The sequence below is a fragment of the Diabrotica virgifera genome, chromosome 4 (assembly GCF_917563875.1).
Source record: "Diabrotica virgifera virgifera chromosome 4, PGI_DIABVI_V3a".
Lineage (NCBI taxonomy): Eukaryota > Metazoa > Arthropoda > Insecta > Coleoptera > Chrysomelidae > Diabrotica > Diabrotica virgifera.
The window spans coordinates 29,880,384-29,903,563 of NC_065446.1; the positions used below are offsets into that span (position 1 = coordinate 29,880,384).

Genomic DNA, 23,180 nt, shown 5'->3' on the forward strand with positions numbered 1-23,180 from the left:
AAATATTATTATATGAGTTATTTTCAAGCAATTTCTGCAAAAAATGTGAGTCACCTCTCAACGTCCAAATATACTAACATTTTTACCCTGGTCTAGATGAGCCAAGGGCGGTCATATATCTTAATTCAGGGGGGGGCCCATTTTGTACAATTAGATATTAGCTCTCAATTTCAATACAGACACAAAACGCAGAATGGGATGTTTTATATATTGAAAAGAGAAAATAACAATAACTCGAATGAAATGAAATTATAAACAAAAAACTAATACTCTACATGACGAACTCTATGTTTCGGCTCACTCCACTTTTAGCGAAACGTTCTATTATATTGTCTTCGTTAATAACAATGTCCTTGTGGACATGCATTAGTGCAAGGCCAGTTAACCGTTCTTCACCCATATTGGCCCTCAGCCAACTCTTAAGTCTTCTCAGTCCTGAAAAACTCCTCTCTGCAGATGCAACACTTACTGGAGGAGTACACAATATTTTTAAAATTTTATTAATGATTGGATACATCATTTCATCACATTGTATGAGAGCATTTAGATCATCGCTCGGAATTTCCGATTCTTTGCTGTGTTTCCATCTCATTTTCCATAAATGTAGCTCTGCAATAAAAGTTGACTTCAGCACGTCTTTAACTGTCTCAAACAAACTTCCATATTTTGCAATCAAAATTTCTACGGCGGAATGGATGTCATCTTCATTTGAATGAATTAATATAGCAGGAACACATATTTGCAGATTAAATACATCCATGGTTTCTTGCTGGAAACGACACTCAATGTCGGAAATGATACTTTCAAGTAAAGGAATATATATCGTTATTCGAAAGTATTCTGTGGAGGAATGAATATCTGGATTAGGTCGATTTTTCATAAATTTATTCACTCTTAGAATACATAAATCTATATTCAAATTTTCTAGACATGGCATTATTTCTTTAAGCAAAGCATTGAAATTTGTTTCTGCATTGTTGCGTTTGTCTTTCAAAACAAGCAACGTATTTAGAACAGCATTCTGTGTAGAGCTTATAGCCAAATTTTTTGTTTGCAATAATTTGCTCAGAGGTAACGTTATTGCGAGTACTTCATTTAGACAAAACAAAGTGATAATAAAGCTGCAATTTGATGAGATCGCAAGTATATGCGTCCTAGCTTTACTGGAAGATTCTCTTTCGTTCCATTCGGAAATCAAATTCAAAGCTTGCAAAATTTTTTCAATCGATGCTTTAAACTGCAGAACGGAGTCGTGCCGTTCTACCCATCGCGTTTCACACAATCCAGAGAGCTGATCACCCAATGTTTGTTTGAGGACATAATTGCGTTTAGAAGAGGCTTTGAAAAAAGATATTATTTCCTTCATTACCCCTACAGCATTTCTCACACATTGAACGTTTGATGATTTCGACAAACTCAAATTTAAATCATGATTGAAACATGGACATCGTACAGCTATATTCATTTCTTTTTGAATTTCTTGGACGGCTCCTTGTTGTTTTGATGTCATTACGCTGCATCCGTCTGTACAAATTCCTACACAATTTTCCAATGGTAAACGAAATTTTTGAACTTGTTTTATCACTGATTTTCCTAAAATAGTACCATTGAAAACCGGTTCCAACGTATCGGGACTGAGCTCATAGTTCTCAGAATGACAATCTATGAATGACACAAAATCCTCCCGCACGTTGTTACCTTCTAAGTATCTAATAACAATCGACATTTGGGAAACATGTGCTATGTCAGTAGTTTCGTCAAACATAATGCTGTAATATTTAGCATCACTAATTTTTTTCACGATAACAGACAAAATTTCGTCTTTACAACATTCAATCAACTCATTTTGCGTTCTTTTGCTAATATATGTGGCACGTGACGACGTGTTTCTTAAATGCTCTTCTAAAGTTTTGTCTCCTGCTTCGATTCTGAATCGAAGAAGCTCTCAGAAGTTTCCCTCATTATTTGTCACATTGCTTTCTTCTAACAATGGCCCGTCATTTCTATGGTCACGGAAAGGTATACATGTTTGGCTAAAAAAATTATAGATCGAATGATTGGTTTGAGCCGATTTCGATTATCCTCTATCTGCCTGGCTCGAGCACTATCTATCAAATTTCTTATATCTAAAGATCGGTTTTCGTAACATTTTATAAAATTATCGCTCGATAAAACCGCTTCAATGTGATATCGATTTGTATTATGTTTATCTAGCACACCATCTATTCCAAATAATTTTGCAAATTTTGTAACTGGTGTGGTAACCAAACTTTGCAAACTTGTTGCTTTATTTTTACCACCTGAATTTGCGAAGATAGCACAGTGCTTACAAAAAAGTCCTTTCTTCAAGTCCGAAAACGCAATCCAGTTATATTTTTGGAGATGATCGTATCTCAAGTACCGCTTAACTAACTTGTTATTTTTGTTATGTTCAGAAAATGGAAATAAGTAGTTTTTTTCCGGAACCCACGTATTTTTCAAATAATTATATTTTTGAAAGTCTCCCAAACCACTCAAACCATCAACAACTCGACCAATGTCGTAGTTACTAACTTCATTGGACTTTTCTACAGCGACTTGCTTTAGAGTATTTTCATTATTAACTGATGTTTGTAATGTTGATACTGTTGTAAGTCGTTCTGGCACTACGAGATTCTGTTGAGAAGACGATGAGGAAGATGACCGGGATGACCCATTATCACCCACATCTTTAATTACTTTCTTCGGAACAACAGAAAAATACGAATTCAACGTATTCGTATTGTTTGCCCTCTTCATTTTCTGAAAAAAAAGAACATTTGTGATTCCGGCCAAACGAGAGATGGATATGCCCTGGTTTTTTAATTTGAGCCTAATAATAATTTGCAGTCACTTTTCGTTCAAATCGGAATCTATTAACTTTTGTATTTCGAAATAGCATCCTATACCATAGCGAACATCTGCGCTGGACGAGAGAAAACTGCAGAGTATTATTTACTCATTGCTGATGTATTCGTTCCGTTAGCAAACAGAAAATTATTCCTAACCTATCTATGGATTTTTACTCACCTGTCACCCTGGAATAAAATGATGATTACAATCCGGCAATATATATAGTGCACTGCACCTATGTCACCTCTATAACTACGATACGATAGTGTATATCGGGTAGACGATAGATACTTCAGAACGTTCAAATTTCTACACAATACACAACGATATAACTTCCATAAAAAAATATGTACATAGGCATTCTTATGTTTCTGTTTCTACACTGGACGTCGCCGGTGTCGGGATTCGCGCGGGAGGCGATGCACTTGCATTGGCGTAACCAGAGTTGAAGAGACAGGCATTATGATTAATTATCATTATTACAGATTGCAGTATCTAGGTATTTCAAAATCCGTATGTGAATCCATTCAAAATAATTAATTTACAGAGTAAATAATTTAAAATATATTAACATAACATTATCCTGTGTTACTAGACAAGTTTATTTAAGGTGCATTGCCACCTTTGGGGGGGGGGCATGGCCCCCATGGCCCCCCCCCTTATGACCGCCCTTGAGATGAGCCCTGGTCTAGTAGGCATAGGTCGGATGGGACGGCTGATGAATACGGAGTAGTACGTTGCAATTCTGTTTCAATAACAAGTCAATTATACAAATCAGTTGTATGGAGATTTTTCATTATATGTATAATGTATACATATATATAATTCACGAATCAAAAGAGAAAAAAAGTAGATTATTTTTCTTTATTGAATTGCTTGCAATTATATCTGAATAGATACACTTATTACTAAGATCTATTTTAGATATTATATATCTTATATGATTAATTTCTTACTAAATCCTTCCTAAAAATATATTCATTTCTGTGATATTACTTACTGAATAGATGATGTCATGAGTACCAAGTGTTACATATAAAATTAATTACCTAATTATTAATAATTTTATAATATTACTAAAAGTATATCATTCAAGAATTTTTCAGCAAGGGGTTATTTAGCAAGCACTTCTAAATTCACTGAAGATGGTCTGATAAGACCGAAAACATTAGTTCTGGACAATTGTAATCCAGCTGGATTTTTAATTTTAATGTTTTATTAAACATTTACCAATTACGCTAGACTACTAGACGTTTTTACTTGTAAAGTCTAACTACTGTGGTATACACCCAACCCCCGGGAACTTTCCTACTTTCAGTAAATAAATTTGTATTCAATTTTTGGTGTTACTTTTCTGTTTTCACCAATATCGTGTGTTAATACACTTCAATCATTTGTTGTAGGAAACTATTTTGAAATGCTTACTTAAGAACTGTAAAGTACTCATGCGTCATACTGTTTTACATTTTTTATATAGAAGACAGACGAATTCAATATTTGCCGATGTATTTCTTGAAAGAATTTGTACTATAGGGCGATCTGGAGAAATATAGTAAGAAAAGAATTTGTAGTCTTTTCCTTAAATTTTTACTTCGCCATAGGCAATGTGTGGTAATTATGTATTATGGATAAGCATATTTTTATTTTGTATTAGACTAAAAGTGTTTAAACTATCAAAATTAGAAAACAGGGGATTAATATTTAATAAATTAATCTAAATGAATATAATTGTTGTGAGACATTACATGTGCACAGTATAATGCTTACCAGTCACGGCAAACCTAGGATACCATTAACTGTCATTCATCTGCGCAAAGGACTAAAATTTTTGATGAATTCGGTAACACATTATCACCAAAACGGAACATAGAAAACAAAGGATTTTTCGCGGAGTGACCCCTACTGATTTCTTCTTCTTCAGGTGCCATCTCCGCTACGGAGGTTGGCAATCATCATATCTATTTTAATTTTTGAGGCAGTAGCTCTAAATAGTTGTTTTGAGCTGCATCCAAACCATTCTCGCAGGTTCTTCAACCATGAAATTCAGTCTTCTTCTTTCCTTGCATTATGAGTCGCAGGATGCCATACTTCTAGCCCCGCATCACATGTCCGAGATACTCTAGTTTTCTTTCTTTAATTGTAACTTGCAATTTCCTTCGCTTTAACTAACTATTGTCTAACTACCTACTGATTTATTAGCATTATACTGTGACATGGGTACTAGTAGTAGTACTATTAACATCCAAGAATAAAACCTGAGGAAAATACATACTAGGCCCAATAAATGAAAATGGAAACTGGTGTTATCGATATAACTGTACTATACAGTGCTAGTCAAAAGTCCGTACCCCCCTCGTATCTTTTGAACGGTTATACCTATAATAGTGAAATTTGGAGGGAGGAAATAAACGGACGTAAGCTTCTTAATTAGTCATGACGGGTGACATAATAGTGACAGATGACGTTACAGAGCCACTGTGACCGATAATTTTAAATGGGACCTTATGGCAAGTGATACCTCGTTTGAAAGGTATTGAAAATACCTATTCAGTCATACTAATTTTGTTTGAGTTTAAGCTAATTTTGATGAATAAATGAAATAAATATAAAATCGTAGTTTCGCATTTAATTAATAAAAATTCAAAATTCCGCCTATGATTACTTGTCAAACAGGTTGACGTTAACGTGAAAACTACTAGAGAATTAAAAAACGTCAACTTTTTTGACAAGAAATCCATAGGCGGACATTTGAATTTTTATTAATTAAATTCGAAACTACAATATTATATTTATTTAATTTATTCACCAAAATCAAAATCAACCTAAACCCAAAAAAATTAGTATAACTGAATAGATATTTTAAATACCTTTCAAACGAGGTATCACTTGCCGTAAGGTCCTATTTAAAATTATCGGTCACAGTGGCTCTGTAACGTCATCTGTCACTATTACGTCACCTGTCATAACTAGTTAAGAAGCTTACGTTCGTTTATTTCCTCCTTCCAAATTTCACTATTATAGGTATAACCGTTCAAAAGATACGAGGGGGGGTACGGACTTTTGACTAGCACTGTATGTATAATAAGTACATATATAACTAATTAGCTGAAGCCAGAGATATAGTCACTGAAATAAAAACTAGACGCCTGTGGTTGGCAGAACATCTAGTCAGTGTGAGTAAAAGCTACCATTCATGACGTTTTTATTGGGAAAGGCTGAAGGAACTAGACGAAGAGGTTGACCAAGGCTAAGGTGGAGAGCTGGTGTTCAATTTTCACATGTCAAAAATATTATATTTTTTACTGTGTTAAATCTGTAATAAAACCCTTAATTTTAAATAAGTACCAGGCCAACCCTGTCCTGTCCAGTACATATGAATATTGTCTGTATAAAACCTTATATATATTCCAACTTGAACCTAGCAATCCTTATTAACTACAGTCCACATTATACCCTATGAGATTATATTTATAATCTCACATATGTACTAGCTTTATCGTACAGCTGGTGTATGTTGTGTATAACGGAACCCACCTTGCAAGTCGTGACAGATGACAGATGTCGAGGATGAAAGGCAGAAAAGCGTGCTTACTTCTTAGTTTTTAGGTTAAGAACCATGTATCTCTTGTGATGTAAAATAAAGTCAATTTCATCATAGTCTTCTTCTTAACGTGCCCTATCAAGTCCCCTTGACGTTGGCGATTAACATGGCGAAACTGTCTCTGTCTCGAGCTATTCTAAATAGGTGTTCTGCTTTCTTTATTCCTGTCCACTCCCGGATATTCTTCAACCAAGAGGCCTGCTTTCTACCAATTCCTCTGCGTCCTTCGATTTTACCCATCATAATAAGTTGAAGAATATTATACCGGTCTCCCCTTACTACGTGTCCAAAATAGGTCATCTTTCTATATTTGATGTTATCAAGCAGCTCGCGGGTAGCATTTGCTCTCTTAAGGACTGCCACATTTGTCAGCATAGCCGTCCATGGTATTTTTAGAATACGTCTGTGCAGCCACATTTCAAAGGCCTCCAAACGGTTAATGGTGGATATTTTTAATGCCCATGATTCGACACCATACAAGAGGACTGACCAAATGTAGCATTTAATCATGCGCTTTCGAAGTTGAAGTTGCAAGGTATCATTACAGAAGAATGACCTCATTTTTAAAAATGTCTTGCGGGCTATCTCGATTCTACATTTTATCTCTTTATCTGGATCTAGTTGTTCAGTAATATGGCAACCAAGATATTTAAAACTGGGTACTCTTTGAATTATATGACCATCAACATATAACCGTGAATCTTGATGGGCCAAACGGCTAAATACCATGTATTTTGTTTTTGAACAGTTTATATTTAGGCCAAACTCTCTTCCCACTCTGTCAATGGCATTTAAAAGGTGTTGTAATCCATTCATATCATCACTTAAAATAACTGTATCGTCTGCATATCTGATTGTATTTATCAGAATTCCATTAACCTTCACACCCCATTCCAAATTATGCAGCGCTTCCTTAAATATTCTATCTGAATACAAATTGAACAACAGTGGGGACAGTATACAACCCTGTCTGACGCCTCTTTGTATTTTGCATATTTCTGTTGATTTTCCATTTATGCAAGCTGTCGCTGTTTGACGCCAATATAATTTTTCTATGATTCGTACATCTTGACTATCAACTCCTTTATCCTTTAGTATTTTAATTAATTTGTGATAGTACGCTATTTAATTCAATACGATCAGTGTAGATGATAATTCCAGGAAGATCGATGTTGTCAACTGGCATCAAGCTGCACAGAATTGGCGATGTCAAACGAAAATGCCGACACGGTGCGGCAAAAATTCGAATTAAAACACGTAGAATAAGAAAGAACAACTTCCAATGAAATACCAACCAAAAGACATAAGATAAACCTAAATAAAAGATATAAATAATAACTTATATGCAATTAAGTCCCTTAATTTTGGTAACATAGCGGGCTTATTAGGTTGAATTTGTCTGTATATGGTGAATATTTTCATGAATTTTCTTAGGGGGATTTCCCCCATCCCCTCAGATCCGCCACAGCATATGTGCAGCTTTTTCGCACTGCTACAGATAAGATAAATATTGCTATGATGGTTGCCAACATTCGTCACACATAGGGGTATCAAGAAGATGATTTTTGATGGTTTCGTTAATTTTGTCGTTTTGTAAATAACTATACATACCTAATTTATTACATCAGTGATTTTAATCTTAATAAGAACGATGCTTATCTGAATTACACATTGCCGTGGTGGATTGATCACTGTTAATAGACAAGGCAAAAACGGCGGCGGGTTCGTTGGAAAAAATATTCCCATGAGATTTTTTTGCATAATCACATTCGTGAGATACTCCAGAATAAGGTTCAAGAAGTTGCCCATGCGAAAAGTGGTCCAAATTTTTTTTAACAATTTTTTTTAAATAAATTGCAAAAATCAATATTTTCGACCCGGACAAAATTTTTTTAGGTTTTTTGAACCATTCTGGACAAAAAAGGTTTCTTGTAATTTTTCTCTTAAATTGATGGTTTGCGAGTTATAAGCATTTTAAAATTGAAAATAACGAAAAATGGCGATTTTCAAGGCCCAAAAGTACCAGTAAAAATATTATTTTTCAGGTTAGTAAGTGCCTAAATTAAAGCTCAAATCTTCTTTTATCCGTTCTCGATGAGTATTTTGGGCTTATTTTATTTTAAACTATCGTTTTTTAATTGTTAATGCAGCGCTTATGACAGGGCAGGCGCTCGGGCTATCGCGCGTCTGGACTATTCTATATGTAGCTCGGGCGTTCTCGGCGCTTTTTTATACTTTGTTAAATATACTATTATACTCTGTATTTTCTCTCTGTTATGAGATTGATCAGCATCTCATTAATTCGATTAATTAATTAATTATTTTAATTGCTACTCATGAAAAAAAAACAAAATTTAATAAAACTTTCCAATAAAAATATTCTCAAGACTAATTGATTTTAAGCGCATTATTTGTTCCAGACAGAAACTGGAATCTATTCGGAAACAAGGAGTTTGTACTTCTCGACTTGATCACGATTTCGTCTCAGACACGAATCTGCTTCCACGGCCACCAAATTAACCACTTTACACAAAAATACTACTTTCGAACTGGACTGGTTGCTTCCGATCTTAATTACACAGTGAATTCTTTTTCCCTCATCAATCCGAAAATCAACTACTCTATTCTCCCTCCATCGGTCTCCTCGCCAATCACAAGCATTTTCCATAGCTCATATCTACTGTTTTTCTTAAGAACAAATAGTATTGTATACAAATTTTATGTCTTGTCAATTTCCAGGAGACATTAAAATTAAATTTTATTTACATTCTAGAAAAAACCCTCTATTCTAAACTAAACAAAATTGTTTACAATTGTTTCTTTCTACGAAACAATTTAGAAACATGGTCTATTGTCCATTCCAAAGCGGCACAATTAACTTTCTAAAACGACCGTATTCTAGTTCATTGTTTTGAAATTTAATCCGTTCGTAGAAACTTTACCACTAAACTTTTACTATTCCACGAAACACTGCTTACGGCTAAATTATTTTATTTACAAATATTGGTCATATACAAATTTGTGTCTTTGACACAAAATTAATTCTCTAAATTTTTCCCATAAAAATTATTTAACAATACATACGTTTTTGGTAACCATGCTTTTTAGTTTTTATAAATCAATATGATTTTTTGATGTTTATTATAATTTCTGAAGTTATAAATAACAATTAAAAAATTAATAAAGCGTTCGACAGTTTACAAATGTGTAAGTACTTTTACAAATTACGGGCAACACTGAACTGATTAATAAATCGAGTTGATTCATATACAGTATACACCGCAAAATACAAGAAGGGACCTGTTGCATCGTACAGGTTTAATGCAGGTCCGCGATATATTCGTAAACTATAACTAAATAATTAAGTACCCTATTTTTTATATCGGTAATTTTCCATTCAAATTATACTTTAAAATTTTAATCTTAACAATTACTAAATTTAATTTTAATCTTAAAATTTTTTTAGATCTTAATGATAAAAACTAAAAACATTAATTTTGCTACACATTTGTAAAATTTCGAACGCTTTATTTATTTTTTAAATCTTATTTAAACCTTCAAAAATTATAATAAACATCAAAAAATCATATTGATTTATAAAATCTAAAAAACATGGTTACCAAAAACGTATGTATGTATATTTAACAAGTATAAAAAAGCGCTGAGAACGCCCGAGCTACATAATATAACAGACACGCGACAGCCCGAGCGCCCGCCCTGTCATAAATACTCATCGGACGCGGATACAAGAAGGTTTGAACTTTAATTTAGGCACTTGGTAACCTCAAGAATAATATTTTTTACTAGTGCTTTTGACCCTTAAAAAGCGCCATTTTTCGTTTTATTTTTTCAATTTTAAATTGCTTATAACTCGAAAACGCTCAACTTAGAGAAAAATTACAAGAGACCTTTTTTGTCCAGAATGGTCCAGAAAGCCTACGAAAAATTTGTCCGGGTCAAAAAATATTGATTTTTGCAATTTGTTTAAAAAAATTTGGACCACTTTTCGCGTGGGCGACTTCTTTACCCTTATTCTGGGGTGTCTCACTAATGTGATTATGCAAAAAAAGCTCATGGGAATATTTTTTCCAACGAACCCTCCGCTTTCGCTTTGTCTATAATGTTTTGTCAATATGTTAGATATTTTTTTACACAATTTATTGGTCCCATTGAATATCTGCTTACCGGTAATAAAATTTTTCAAAATAAGAGTAAAGTATCTATTCAATATGTTTTTTTTTCAAATAGTCTATCAACTAATATTCGTTGGTTATATTTAAGTAATTTACTATTGGAACAAATGAGAGACAGTAGAATTTTTATATTAATTTTATGTAATGTGAAGTATGTTTTTTAATAAAATCAGAGAAAATATAATTACTAGTTTAAATTTAGTGACAGCTCATATCCATAAAGAGTATCATAAAATCAAAGCAATTTGTTTGTAAGTACTGTAATAAAATATACAAATCCTATAAATTTGAAGTTTTTGTACCAGAAGTAAGGGTTAAAGGGGCCATACACTTGCCATAAAATTGCAAAACCGTAAATGCTGTACAGTTCTTCAAGACCAGGAATGACCACGGAGCTCTACTAAATAACCAAGATGTTAGGACTCTATGATATGATCGTATTAAGACCATGGACGTAAATATAAATAGGGCTTTTCATCGATAGTCATTTGTTTCGAGCTTCTGTCATGTGTCACATAATATTAATAAATCTACGTCATACGTCTTTGGTTTGTGTCATTGGTATATAAGTATATACCAATAACGTACGACGTAGATATATTAATATTATGTGACACATGACAGAAGCTCGAAACAAATGACTGTGAATGAAAAGCCCTATAGACTGAACATACTGGCCGCGATTCGTGACAAGATATCTTGGATTCATTGGTACTATCTCTTTCTAGCACATGGTATGTGTACTAAGTGGAGATACAGACACGCTAGGGGAGTACGACTTACATACATACTATTTTAATAAAAAATTGATGACATCGAAATTATTAGACAAAAGAACCAAAATCTATGACTATCTACAGAACACTAATTAGACCCGTAGTAACCTATGGTTGTGAGGCCTTTGCAATGACAAGAAAAGTTGTAGCGCAACTCAAGACACCCGAGAGAATGATACTGAGAAAAGTACCTATACGGACTAGCGCAGGCGGAACACGGTACATAGAGAATCAGGAGAAACGACGAGGTTAATGATTAAATGAAGGCACGATATTGTAAGATTTGCTAAAATTACTAAAGAAGTAAAAATCTTCCTTCGTAGATGGTATATAATTTATTTAAAATTTTTTCTAAAAAAGATCAAAGTTGGACTTAAAGTGGGTACATCACTGGTACGATACAAACAAACGTTTTCGGACTAGCCAGTCCATCATTAGGTTAAAGTTCCAGATCCAAAGTAGTTGAAACTAGCTACTGTGGTAGGTCGAATGACCTTACCAGTATAAAAAATAAGCCATTTCGGCTACATCGAGAGTAACAATAAGTCGATGTTACAAGATTTAAGTGTAATTAACCCAAAATGGAGTCTTCATCTTGGCTTCAACTAAAAGGTTATGTTGAAGACAGTAGGAAACGGACTGAAAAGGATTCAGTCGGATACAATGTTTGCTGCATTCTCTACGCCATACAGAAGAAGACAAATTTTACAACACGTTGTCAATTTGGATAAAACAATTATTTCTTGGAAGCTCTATAATAGACAACATTTTTTGCATTAGTTGTTTTAATTCAAAGAACACAACATAAATTACTAAGCATAAACTACAATTCATCGAGTGGGTCGATTTCTTGCTCTCAAATGTAGTTCTGTTTGTAGATGTAGTACCGTCTTAAGTTTCAGTGATGTTTGTTTTGACATATTCCGCTTCCTTGTGTTTAAGTTCCTGGGATATGAGGTATATGTGCTAAACCAGCGATACTCAACCTTTTTCTTTCCTGGGCCACATAGTAGCTATTGCCACAGCTTGCGGGCCGCAATCAAGATGAAGTAGTATACAGGGTGATTCATTGGGAAACGGAAATACTTGAATGGTGAATAGAGGTAAATGAGGCGGTTCCAGACATACTAAATTTATTGCTCCACCGACTTTATATCCGAGTTTCCTATGCCCATTTCTTTGTGAACCCATAACTTTATAACCACCTTGTATATTTTTTTGATATTTGGTACACATGTCACATTTAGAACCCAAACCACCCAACTACTAATCACAAGAAAAATCCAGGTCCGGATTAAACAAAACGGTTGCACATTTGAAAAGCTTTAATGGAGCTTCCATTTTTTGCGCAGACAATTCAATGACTTTAATTTTGAAATTAAAAATGTCGAAATTTTTAAGAACTCGAACTTTCAAAACAAAAATTTCGATATAATTTCAAAATTAATGTCATTAAATTATCTGCGCAAAAAAATTGAAGCGATAAATTAAAACAATTTTTTGTGCTCTTTTCAAATGTGCAGACAAATTTTGAAAATTTTAATATACAGGGTGTTGTTTCAAGGTCGCAATTATTTTAAATTTTTTTGAAGTTATACTTCTTTACCGGCGATAGAGGGCGAATTTTTATATGGTAAAACCTAGCGACCGGGCGCATGCGCATTATAACTTTGTTCTGATTGGATGTTCAAATGACATGTCAAAAATTATTCAATATGGCGGCTGTGGCACAGCTGTAGTTAGATTATTTATGGTTGTTGCGTTTTAAAATTTGTGTGAAAAGAAACAACAAACAAAAGTTAGTTAATAGTTATACTGCCTTTTTAAATAGTTTTCATATACCTATATTTTTGGACTATTTTGGACAAGGAAAACTCATTCTAATTTGGTAAGTAGTTTTTATTATAATCATATTGTAATTATACATTTGGATTAGGTTGAAATACATACATTTATTTTCTCAAGAATGCGGATTTTAGAGAGAAATCCCAAATTAGGTTCGATTTTTATTTTTAAATTATGATTTTTTGGCGTAGATTTATTTATCTAGTAGGTATGTAATGCTTTGATTTACATACTTAATTTGATTACCAACAAAAGTTCTACCAATCTTCATCTAATATATTGTTTTCTTACTGTTTTGTTATATTTTTATATTTTCTTCCACAAAATTTAAACTACATAATTTAATTTTCAAAACAACTGTCAAACAGTAAAACGTTCAGTTACCGTATTTTTCCACATGATAAATAATGTGGGATTGGACGAGTGAGTCTACGCTTCGATTACGAATCAAAGCGCCACGAAATTCACGGGTTCAATTCCCGATGCAAGTTTTATTTTTTTATGCATGTTATGATTGTAAGTATATTTGTTATATAATTTTTTTTTTCAGAAAATGCGCATTTAAAATTTTTGCCAACAATTATTATCGTTCAGAAATCATTTTTTCTTTGTGGCATTTTTCAATGTGTTTGTGTGCGTTTTATTCTTTTATTTTTTTAAATTTTTGGTATTGTCTTAAAAATCAGATAATATGTAGTAGAAGTATAACTTCTTACGTGCGTACAAAGTACACACACATTCTTGTTTGTTAATCCGGACCTGAAATTTTCTTGTGATTACTAAATGGGTCGTTGCAATGTAGTAAATAAGTATTGATTATTTTTAAAATAAGTATTTGTTCATTAACTTTAATAATTTATTATTAAAAGTTAATAATACCTTGCTTTTTAATCAGAGTTCTTAAAAATTTCAATATAATTTAAAATTAAAGTCATTAATGCCTGGTTGCACCAACAGATCTTAGGCTTAAGACGTGCCTTAAGCTCAGCTTCCTAAACATACGCGTTGCACCATTGAGTCTTAGATCAACTTTCAGCTTCAAAAACAGATTTCCACGCGGATTGCATCTTAAACTTTTGTCAGTTAAGAGATGCTAAGATAGACGAGCCCTATCTATAATGTGAGCTGGGCTAAGCTGGATCTTAAGATTTTTTGGTGCAACCAGGCATTAATTGTCTGCCTCACGCCCAAACACGCCTCAAACACATCGGCACACTATCAAATAATTTGAAAAATACGTGAAATTTGACAAATAATTTGATCACAGGACCCTTTAGTTAGCCTTCGGGCCGCATAAAAAACTCTAAAGGGCCGCATGCGGCCCGCGGGCCGCAGGTTGAGTATCACTTGAGCTAAACTGTCACTAAAGTAGCGACCATAATCGCAACCGACCCAACAACTAATAGCCCGATCAGGGAACACAAAATTTTATGAAAACCTAAAAAAATAAAGGAAGGATGAAAATTTGGAAATAGGTAGTTGAAATTGTCTATTATTATATAAGAAAAAGTTTACAATTCTACATCCCCCAACCTTAAAAATAAGTGAGTTTCGCTCAAAATATTGTTGGTCCCTTTTATTTTTTGGTACAAAAATCGCGAAAATCACCCCCTAATTAGCTTCCCAAATAAAATTAATCGTAACCGCTTCACAAGTTAATTTCTGTATGTATTGTTTATATTATATTATCTATAAGTTTCATTGGTTCAAAGTGCTCAGTTTTGAAAAAAATTGGGTTTAAAATAAAACTTTTTTTTATTTTGAAAAAAATGGAATTAACTTAAAAATTATTAGTAATACCAAAAATCTTAGAGTAATAAAATGTACGTTTTGCTTTTCTGAATATTTTTCCTTTTTTGTTCTCTTGTTATACTAAAATTGATTATGCTATGGCTGTTCAAAATTTGCCTAAACTCGTGATTAGTTACTCTTTCAAGCCATTTTAACTACAGCTTTTTCAAAAATAAGCACTTTGAACCGATGAAACTTACAGATCATATAAATAATACATAAGCAAAGTAACTTGTGAAGTGGTAATGAAAAAAATTTATTTGTGATGCTAATTAGGGGGTGATTTTCGCGATTTTTTTACCAAAAAATAAAAGGGACCAACAATATTTTGAGCGTAACTCACTTACTTTTAATGCTATAAGTTTTTTTAAAAAAACAAAAATAATCCTTTTTTTAAACACTTTAAAAAAGTTGAAATGAATTTACGCGAAAAGTGCTCCGTTTTTGGGTTATTTCACATTGAAATATTCGCTTTGGAATTTTATGAAGAAGAACCTACTTTTCACTAGCTACAACTCTGCTTTTACTGGGTCTACAGACCTCAAGCATACACAATTTTTTTCAGTTTTTTATAAGCTATATTTTGGCTAAGAATATTTTTTTCCCTGAAATACTTACTTTTTGAGTTATCTCCGAAAAACCGTCCAAAAACATGTTTTTTTCTGTTAAAAATGAACATATTCACTTGCAAATAACTCGAAAAGTATTGACTTAGGGAAAAAACTCTATAAAACAAAAGTTTTTTAGAATTAGTCATTTTATCCAATTCCAGTTTTATTTTGAATTTATTTTTTTACCGAGAAGGTTCCCATTGTTTTCATTCTGGTGGGATGTAGAATAGCATTATGTTGTTTTACTTATATGCAATTAGAGTGAAAACTTAGTCTTTTTATTTTTTTACCTTCAAGAGGGGGGCATTCCCCCCAATTTTTGTAAAATGGAGGGGATGTAGAATTGTAAACATTTTCTTATATAATAATAGACAATTTCAACTACAGTGGAACCCCGTTAACTCGGATTAATCGGGACCGCGGCCGATCCGGGTTAGCCGGAGAAAATGGTAAAAATTAATATAATATGGTATGCTTACAGATAAACTCCGTTATAATTGTCACACAGACACTGGTAAAGCACGTTCGCGCTACGCACAAAACCACACATACAAAGCGTCGTCGAGAGTCTCATTTTTAGCTTTATTAGCTTTGCAACCGATTGTCCAAACTGTCTTTTGTTATCATTTTGAAACAAAATTCTTTGATTTTAGTTCTATTTTTCTTCCAATCCGATACTGTAGATGTACCGACACCATATGATGCTGCAATATTCGCCTTTATCAATTCTACTTAATGCTTCTAGTTTTTTTTTCCATTGTCACTACAACATTTTACGTTTTGTTGCCCTTACGTAGACAAAAAACACGCAAACACAAAATCTGAATAGATTTACGAAGGATTACAGAACAGAAGCAAACAATACGACTTTACTACACACAATACTGTCTCTGATGTTATGTTATTTAATAACAGTGATGACTAAGACCATTGTTAAAAAAGAATTTTAATAGTCTTTTAGTTTTTTCTAAACAATGCTAAGGCAGTTGCAAATAAATAAAGGATACTGCAGGTGCCTGTTGTTTTCGATAACACGACAATGAATGTGGTGTGCCATGAGTCATTTTTACTATGGTATATGTAGTTCAAATTACACAAATACCTATTATCTCTCAAATATTATATTACATACATTTTTATTGTTGAAATGTTTGTCTGATAAAAATCGGTCCGGGTTATCGGGGGCCGACTTATCGGGATTCCACTGTACCTATTCCCAAATTTTCATCCTTCCTTTATTTTTCTTGGGGTCAGATTGTTCTTTGATCGGGCTATAAGGGAAAGGCAGTAAATAAAATGTTTAACACTTATAACACATTTATTGATTATAGATTCTTAAGTTAACTATAATAAGTAAAAAAAATAAGTAACATTTATTAATCATACTAAACGAAGATAAACTTACGTTTGATCGTCAACTTTAAATACAACAGCTGGTAGATGTCTTTAAATAGTATCATGAATATCCATGTTATACAAAATAATGCTTTTAGATGTTTCTTTTGTCTCGATATATATAATTTGCTCCTATGTTTTTCGACTTGTAAAGCTTTAACCTTATTACATTTTATATAATACAGAAACAAATTTAAGGTATAGCCGCCGCAAGGTACACTAGATACGTATATATTTTTCTATTAAATAGTCATTGGATAGAAAGTATGTTTTTAAGGAATGATTTTATTAGTGATATTAGAAGAAGATTACAGTTTAAAATTAAATAATATCTACTACTATTACTAATACCTACTAATATTTATAAAAAACTAATTATCCTTTTTTAGTTGAAATAAATAAATAAATGGCAAGTTCAAGTAAACGTTCCCTAACTCAAGTGGAGTTAGAAAAACTATTATGTATATAATGACGACAATCAATTTAGTGATATCGAAATCGATTCTGTATTTAGAATCAGATAATGAAAGTTTAGACAGCCATGATAAGAATCATAAGCGAGCTCTACACTCTCGCGAAGTTCCTCGACGAAGTACATACTAGGGAAAGTTGTCCGAAGTGCATCTCTACACACTCGTTCAACTTCAAGGACACATTCGCGCGGGGAAGAACTAACTTCGAGTCCTTTGACTCGGTCGCAAAAACCGACATAGAATGGAAGTAGCCCGAGGAGAAGCGAAGTCGCATGAAGTACCTCTCTACACTCTCATACTTGCTGAACTTCGATAAACTTCACGAGTAGTATAGTGAGAGCTTATTATAATTGAACAGAATGAAAGTGATGATAATGATGAATTAATATCTGATTACTTTTATATCGGTAAGTTGTTTTTGATTTCCGCAAAACCTGTGTCAGATTGTGACCCCTTTGAGAAAAGATAAGATTTAAAAATGGAGCACACCACCACTAACTTATCGAACAAGAAGTCATAATACCGGGTGTCCACTTATATTTTCCCCCATTTTAACTGCCTATAACTTCTAAACGGCTCAAGATATAAATATGCGGTTTTCGCTGAAATGTTTTATTTTAGTAAAAGTTTTATCTGAATGGACTGAATTTTTTATATCGCTTTCAAATACGAAAAGAAAAATGGCGGATTTTTGAAAAAAAACGTTGTTGACTTTTTTTAATGGAACACCCAGTATATTTTTTTGTAAATTGAAAGAAACGTCATTCACCTGTCCAGCTATATAAAGTTTTTCAAAATCGATTGTCAAATCACTGAGTAATTAATTTTTAAAATGAGAGGTGCAACGTGGATATCACATACCTAAATAACACAACTAAGTAAATTGATATCATGTTATGTGATTTCCACATTACTTCTCTCATTTTAAAAATTAATTGCTCAGTCATTTGACCACCGATTTTTAAAAAATTTATATCGTTGGATAGGGAAATGACCGTTTTTTCAAGTTTTTAGGTAAATGACAATTTTTAATGTGGCTTTTAAATAAAAAATGGCGGATTTTTGGAAAAAAACGTTGTTGAGTTTTTTTATTGAAACACCCAGTATATTTTTTTGTAGCTTGAAAAAACGGTCATTTACCTATCCAGCGATATTAAATTTTTTAAAATCGGTTGTCAAATGACTGAGCAAATAATTTTTAAAATGAAAGATGCAATGTGGAAATCACATAACATAATATCATTTTGCTTAGTTATGTTATTTAGGTATGTGATATGTGATATCCACGTTGCACCGCTCATTTTAAAAATTAATTACTCAGTGATTTGACAACCGATTTTGAAAAACTTTATATCGCTGGATAGGTGAATGACCTTTCTTTCAATTTACAAAAAAATATACTGGGTGTTCCATAAAAAAAAATTCAACAACGTTTTTTTCAAAAATCCGCCATTTTTCTTTTCGTATTTGAAAGCGATATAAAAATCTCAATCCATTCAGGCAAAACTTTTACTAAAATAAAACATTTCATCGAAAACCGCATATTTCTATCTTAAGCCGTTTAGAAGTTATAGGTAGTTAAAATGGGGGAAAATATAAGTGGACACCCGGTATATTGATTCATCCACCTGGTTGTAAGGACGCGCAAAAAATGTCACTGAAGCATTTGGTCTTTTTTTTTAATAATCTTGTAATCAACTGTTTAGTTGAAAAAACCAAAATATACAGTATGTCCCTGTAAGTTGTATCCATATGGCAAACTTTTTTATTATTAATTTTACGAAAAAAAGTTATTCTTTATAAAAAGTTCTGCATGGTCCAAAACCCAGGATTCAACCATCAGATATCAAATTTTATGAATGTTATACGAGGTATGTCAAAAAGTTTGAATATCACTCAAGAGTAAAGTAGCTTTATTTTTCACAATATTGAAAATATCTATTATGAAAAGTTGTTTGGAATTAAAAACTGCTCAGCGGGGTAGATGGGACCATTCTCGTTGGAACTTTACCGCGCTGAGCAGATGGGACGTGAATTATAAATTGTAAAATTCCCTCATCTTCTTTAGTCTCAGCATCCGTTATGGCTTACAAATTTTAGAAGCCTCGGAGGTGTAACCAGAGAAGGTTCCCATTGTTTTCAATCTGGTGGGATGTAGAGTAATATTTTTAGTATTATTTTATGTGCTATTAGATTGAAAACTTAGTCTTTTGCTAGCAGTTGCCGCTAGGGCATCCCTGTCATTTCGTTCGTTGCAATCCGTAACTGCACGCCGGGGTTTGTCCTGGTTGGGTCAGAGAGAGCAGCATATGTACCTCCTGATGAGAGACTAATAAGTTTCGAAACCGGTAGAGGTGCTTGCTGCACTCTCTGATTGAACTAGAATATGATGCGGCTGTAGTTTTGTGTTGCAACGAAATTGAAAATGGTTATCCATTTTCAAAGTTTTTTTATATAACCGTGAAATATATGCCTTCTAGGACTTATACATCCTAACAGTAATGAATCAGACAGAGAATATTTTTATCCCAACAGTGTTTTCTAGAATAACAGTATCTAATGCTCAGGATGAATCGCGCTCTCAAGCAAAAACAAATGGAAGATACAGCCAAAAACTTATTTGATTTGGAAGAGCCACAAGATCCTTTTTATGACAGTGACGACAGCGCTGATTGTAATGAATCAAACAGAGAATATTTTTATCCCAGCAGTGTTTTCTAGTATAACAGTATTTACTGCGTTTCAGGATGAATCGCGCTCTCAAGCAAAAACAAATGGAAGATACAGCCAAAAACTTATTTGATTTGGAAGAGCCACAAGATCCTTTTTATGACAGTGACGACAGCGCTGATTCAGACTATAAATGCTCTGATACCGATTTCTACTCCTCATGAGAAGAACCTGAAGTTGAAAAACTTGGCGAACCAGCTGAAGGGAAAGTATTAATAAAATCTAAAAGTCGTATTGACTGGTTTAAACAAATGGCACTAAGTAGTATATTTCTATGATATTATTCATATTGCTTACATTAACTTTTAAATAACATAATTTGAAATAAGTTCCGTACGATCAATTATGAAAGTTTTGTTCAGATTTGTAGTTCCTTTTATATTCAATGATAATAGTAGACAAAGCAATAAAGCACTAAAATCGGTCTTACCTCCGCAAAAAAAAAAGGAGAAGACGGATCTTAATAATTCTTTTTGCATTCGATTCGTGAATGCGCCAGGAAACTTTGTGAACCGGAGCCATGATATAATATTGAAAAACTGCATACAAAAAATGCATTCTTAAAGTGCATCTCAAACAGACAATAAAAAAATTCAGAACTCGTCAATTATCGGCGGAATTGAGTTCAATTTTGTTACTCGGGGGTTTTTGAGGTCGTTGAAAACAAATATGACGTCAAAAGTGATCTCCGGAGTACCTGTTGCCAAGGGTACCTACTGTTTACCTCGTCATTAAAATTAATTAAAAAATTTGTCAAAAATCATTACTCGGGGGGTTTTTGGGGCCGCTAACGACGAATATGACATCGGGAGTGATTTTCAGAGTACTTGGTGCCCAGGGTACCTACTGTTTAGCTCTCTTGTGGAGTTTTCGGCAAAAAATTTAGTAGAAAATTAGTCAAAAATAATTACTCGGAGATTTTTGGGGTCGCTAACGACGAATATGACATCGGAAGCGATCTCCGGAATACCTGGTGTCCAGGGTACCTACTTGTTATGGAGTTTTCGGCAAATTCATTAAAAAATTAGCCAAAAATCATTACTCGGGGGGTTTTGGGTTGCTGACGGCGAATATGACATCGGAAGTGATCTACGGAGTACCTGGTACCCAGGGTATCTACTGTTTACCTCGTTTTCTGGAGTTTTCGGCAAATTCATTAAAAAATTAGTCAAACATCATTAGTTACAATATAAACGGTAGGTACCCTGGCACCAGGTACACCGGAGATCACTTCCGATGTCATATTCGTCGTCAGAGACCCCAAAAACCCCCAAGTAATGGATTTTAACTAATTTTTTAATGAATTCGCCAAAAACTCCAGAAAACGAGGTAAACAGTGGGTACCCTGGGTACCAAGTACTCCGTAGAGCACTTCCGATGTCATATTCGTCGTCAGCGACCCAAAAACCCCGAGTAATGATTTTTGGCTAATTTTTTAATGAATTTGCCGAAAACTCCATAAGAAGTAGGTACACTGGGCACCAGGTATTCCGGAGATCGCTTCCGATGTCATATTCGTCGTTAGCGACCCAAAAAACACCCGAGTAATTATTTTTGACTAATTTTTTTGCCGAAAACTCCGCAAAACGAGGTAAACAGTAGGTACCCTGTGCACCAAGTACTCCGAAAATCACTTCCGATGTCATATTCGTCGTTAGCGGCCCCAAAAACCCCCGAGTAATGATTTTTGACTAATTTTTAATGAATTTGCCGAAAACTCCACAAGACGAGGTACACAGTAGGTACCCTTGGCACCAGGTACTCCGGAGATCACTTTTGACGTCATATTCGTTTTCAACGACCTCAAAAACCCCCAGGGTAACAAAATTGAACTCATTTCCGCCGATAATTGACGAGTTCTGAATTTTTTTTATTGTCTGTTTGAGATACACTTTAAGAATGCATTTTTTGTATGCAGTTTTTCAATATTATCTCATGGCTAGGGGTCACCAAGTTTCCTGGCTCATTCACGAATCGAATGCAAAAAGAATTACATACTAAGATCCGTCTTGTCCTTTTTTTTTCAGAGGTTCAGTGCTTTATTGCTTCGACTATAGGAAGAAATAAAAAAAAGTGAAATAAAATGAAGTTAGAAATAAGTAAGAAAGACTGAGAAGTATGAGAATGCGTTCAAATTGAATGAAATTCAATCTTATTAATCAAATGTTTGCATATTTTAATCAGACGCGGAGCAATTCAAAAGCTTAGTTTTCCCTTTATCTAGATCTTAAATGTAATTTCGACTAACATCAATAATAAGATAAAAGATACTTTCTGTATTATATGTATTTCTTAAAATAAATTAGATCGTAAAGCATTATTTTGTAGATAAGTACGTAAGGAATGCAGCTCAGTGAATGACTAACCAAGTAAACTTAGTTAATCATCACTGAACTGTGTTTGTCACAAACTTTCGTAAGGTTGTCGCGAGATCACATTTGAGCTGTACTGAGTATACTGTTGGTATTGAGGATGGAAGTTGTGGATGGCGTCAGTCATAATGTCCTTGGGATTCATGGTTTCTTTGAGACTGCTTGAAATGCTCTGCATCGTAACTGATCGTCCTCTTGAGTCGGCTCGGCACCCTTGAGCATAGATTTTGTAAGGAAATGCGTATCTTAAAGATACAGCGGCGAAGAACATTTCGATGCAAATTAGAAAATTTTGGTAACCTGAAAAAATTAAAGAGATAAGATGAGTGCTTACAAACATTTAAAAGTACATGTTTACATTTTACAATAGAAAATAATTATATTTTTAGGTTTGTTTATATTTTATGTATTGTTATATAATTTTTATTGGGAAAATATAGCGAATTCATTTTATATCCCAGACCACAAGATCGTAACTTTTCATCGCCCTGTATATGGCCAAAATTTGTAAATGATATATTT

General features: G+C 33.5%; 1 protein-coding gene across 1 annotated transcript in view; it reads right to left on the reverse strand.

Annotated features, from left to right (window-relative positions):
• Positions 1-16,987: 16,987 nt before the first annotated feature.
• The window catches only part of LOC114349368 (transmembrane protein 184B), a 40,780-nt gene continuing 34,587 nt past the window's right edge, over positions 16,988-23,180 (reverse strand). Inside the window, exon 2 of the mRNA XM_028299717.2 lies at positions 16,988-22,958. Coding sequence (XP_028155518.1) covers positions 22,690-22,958 — 269 coding nt within the window. The 3' untranslated portion in view covers positions 16,988-22,689. The remainder of the gene's footprint in view (positions 22,959-23,180) is intronic.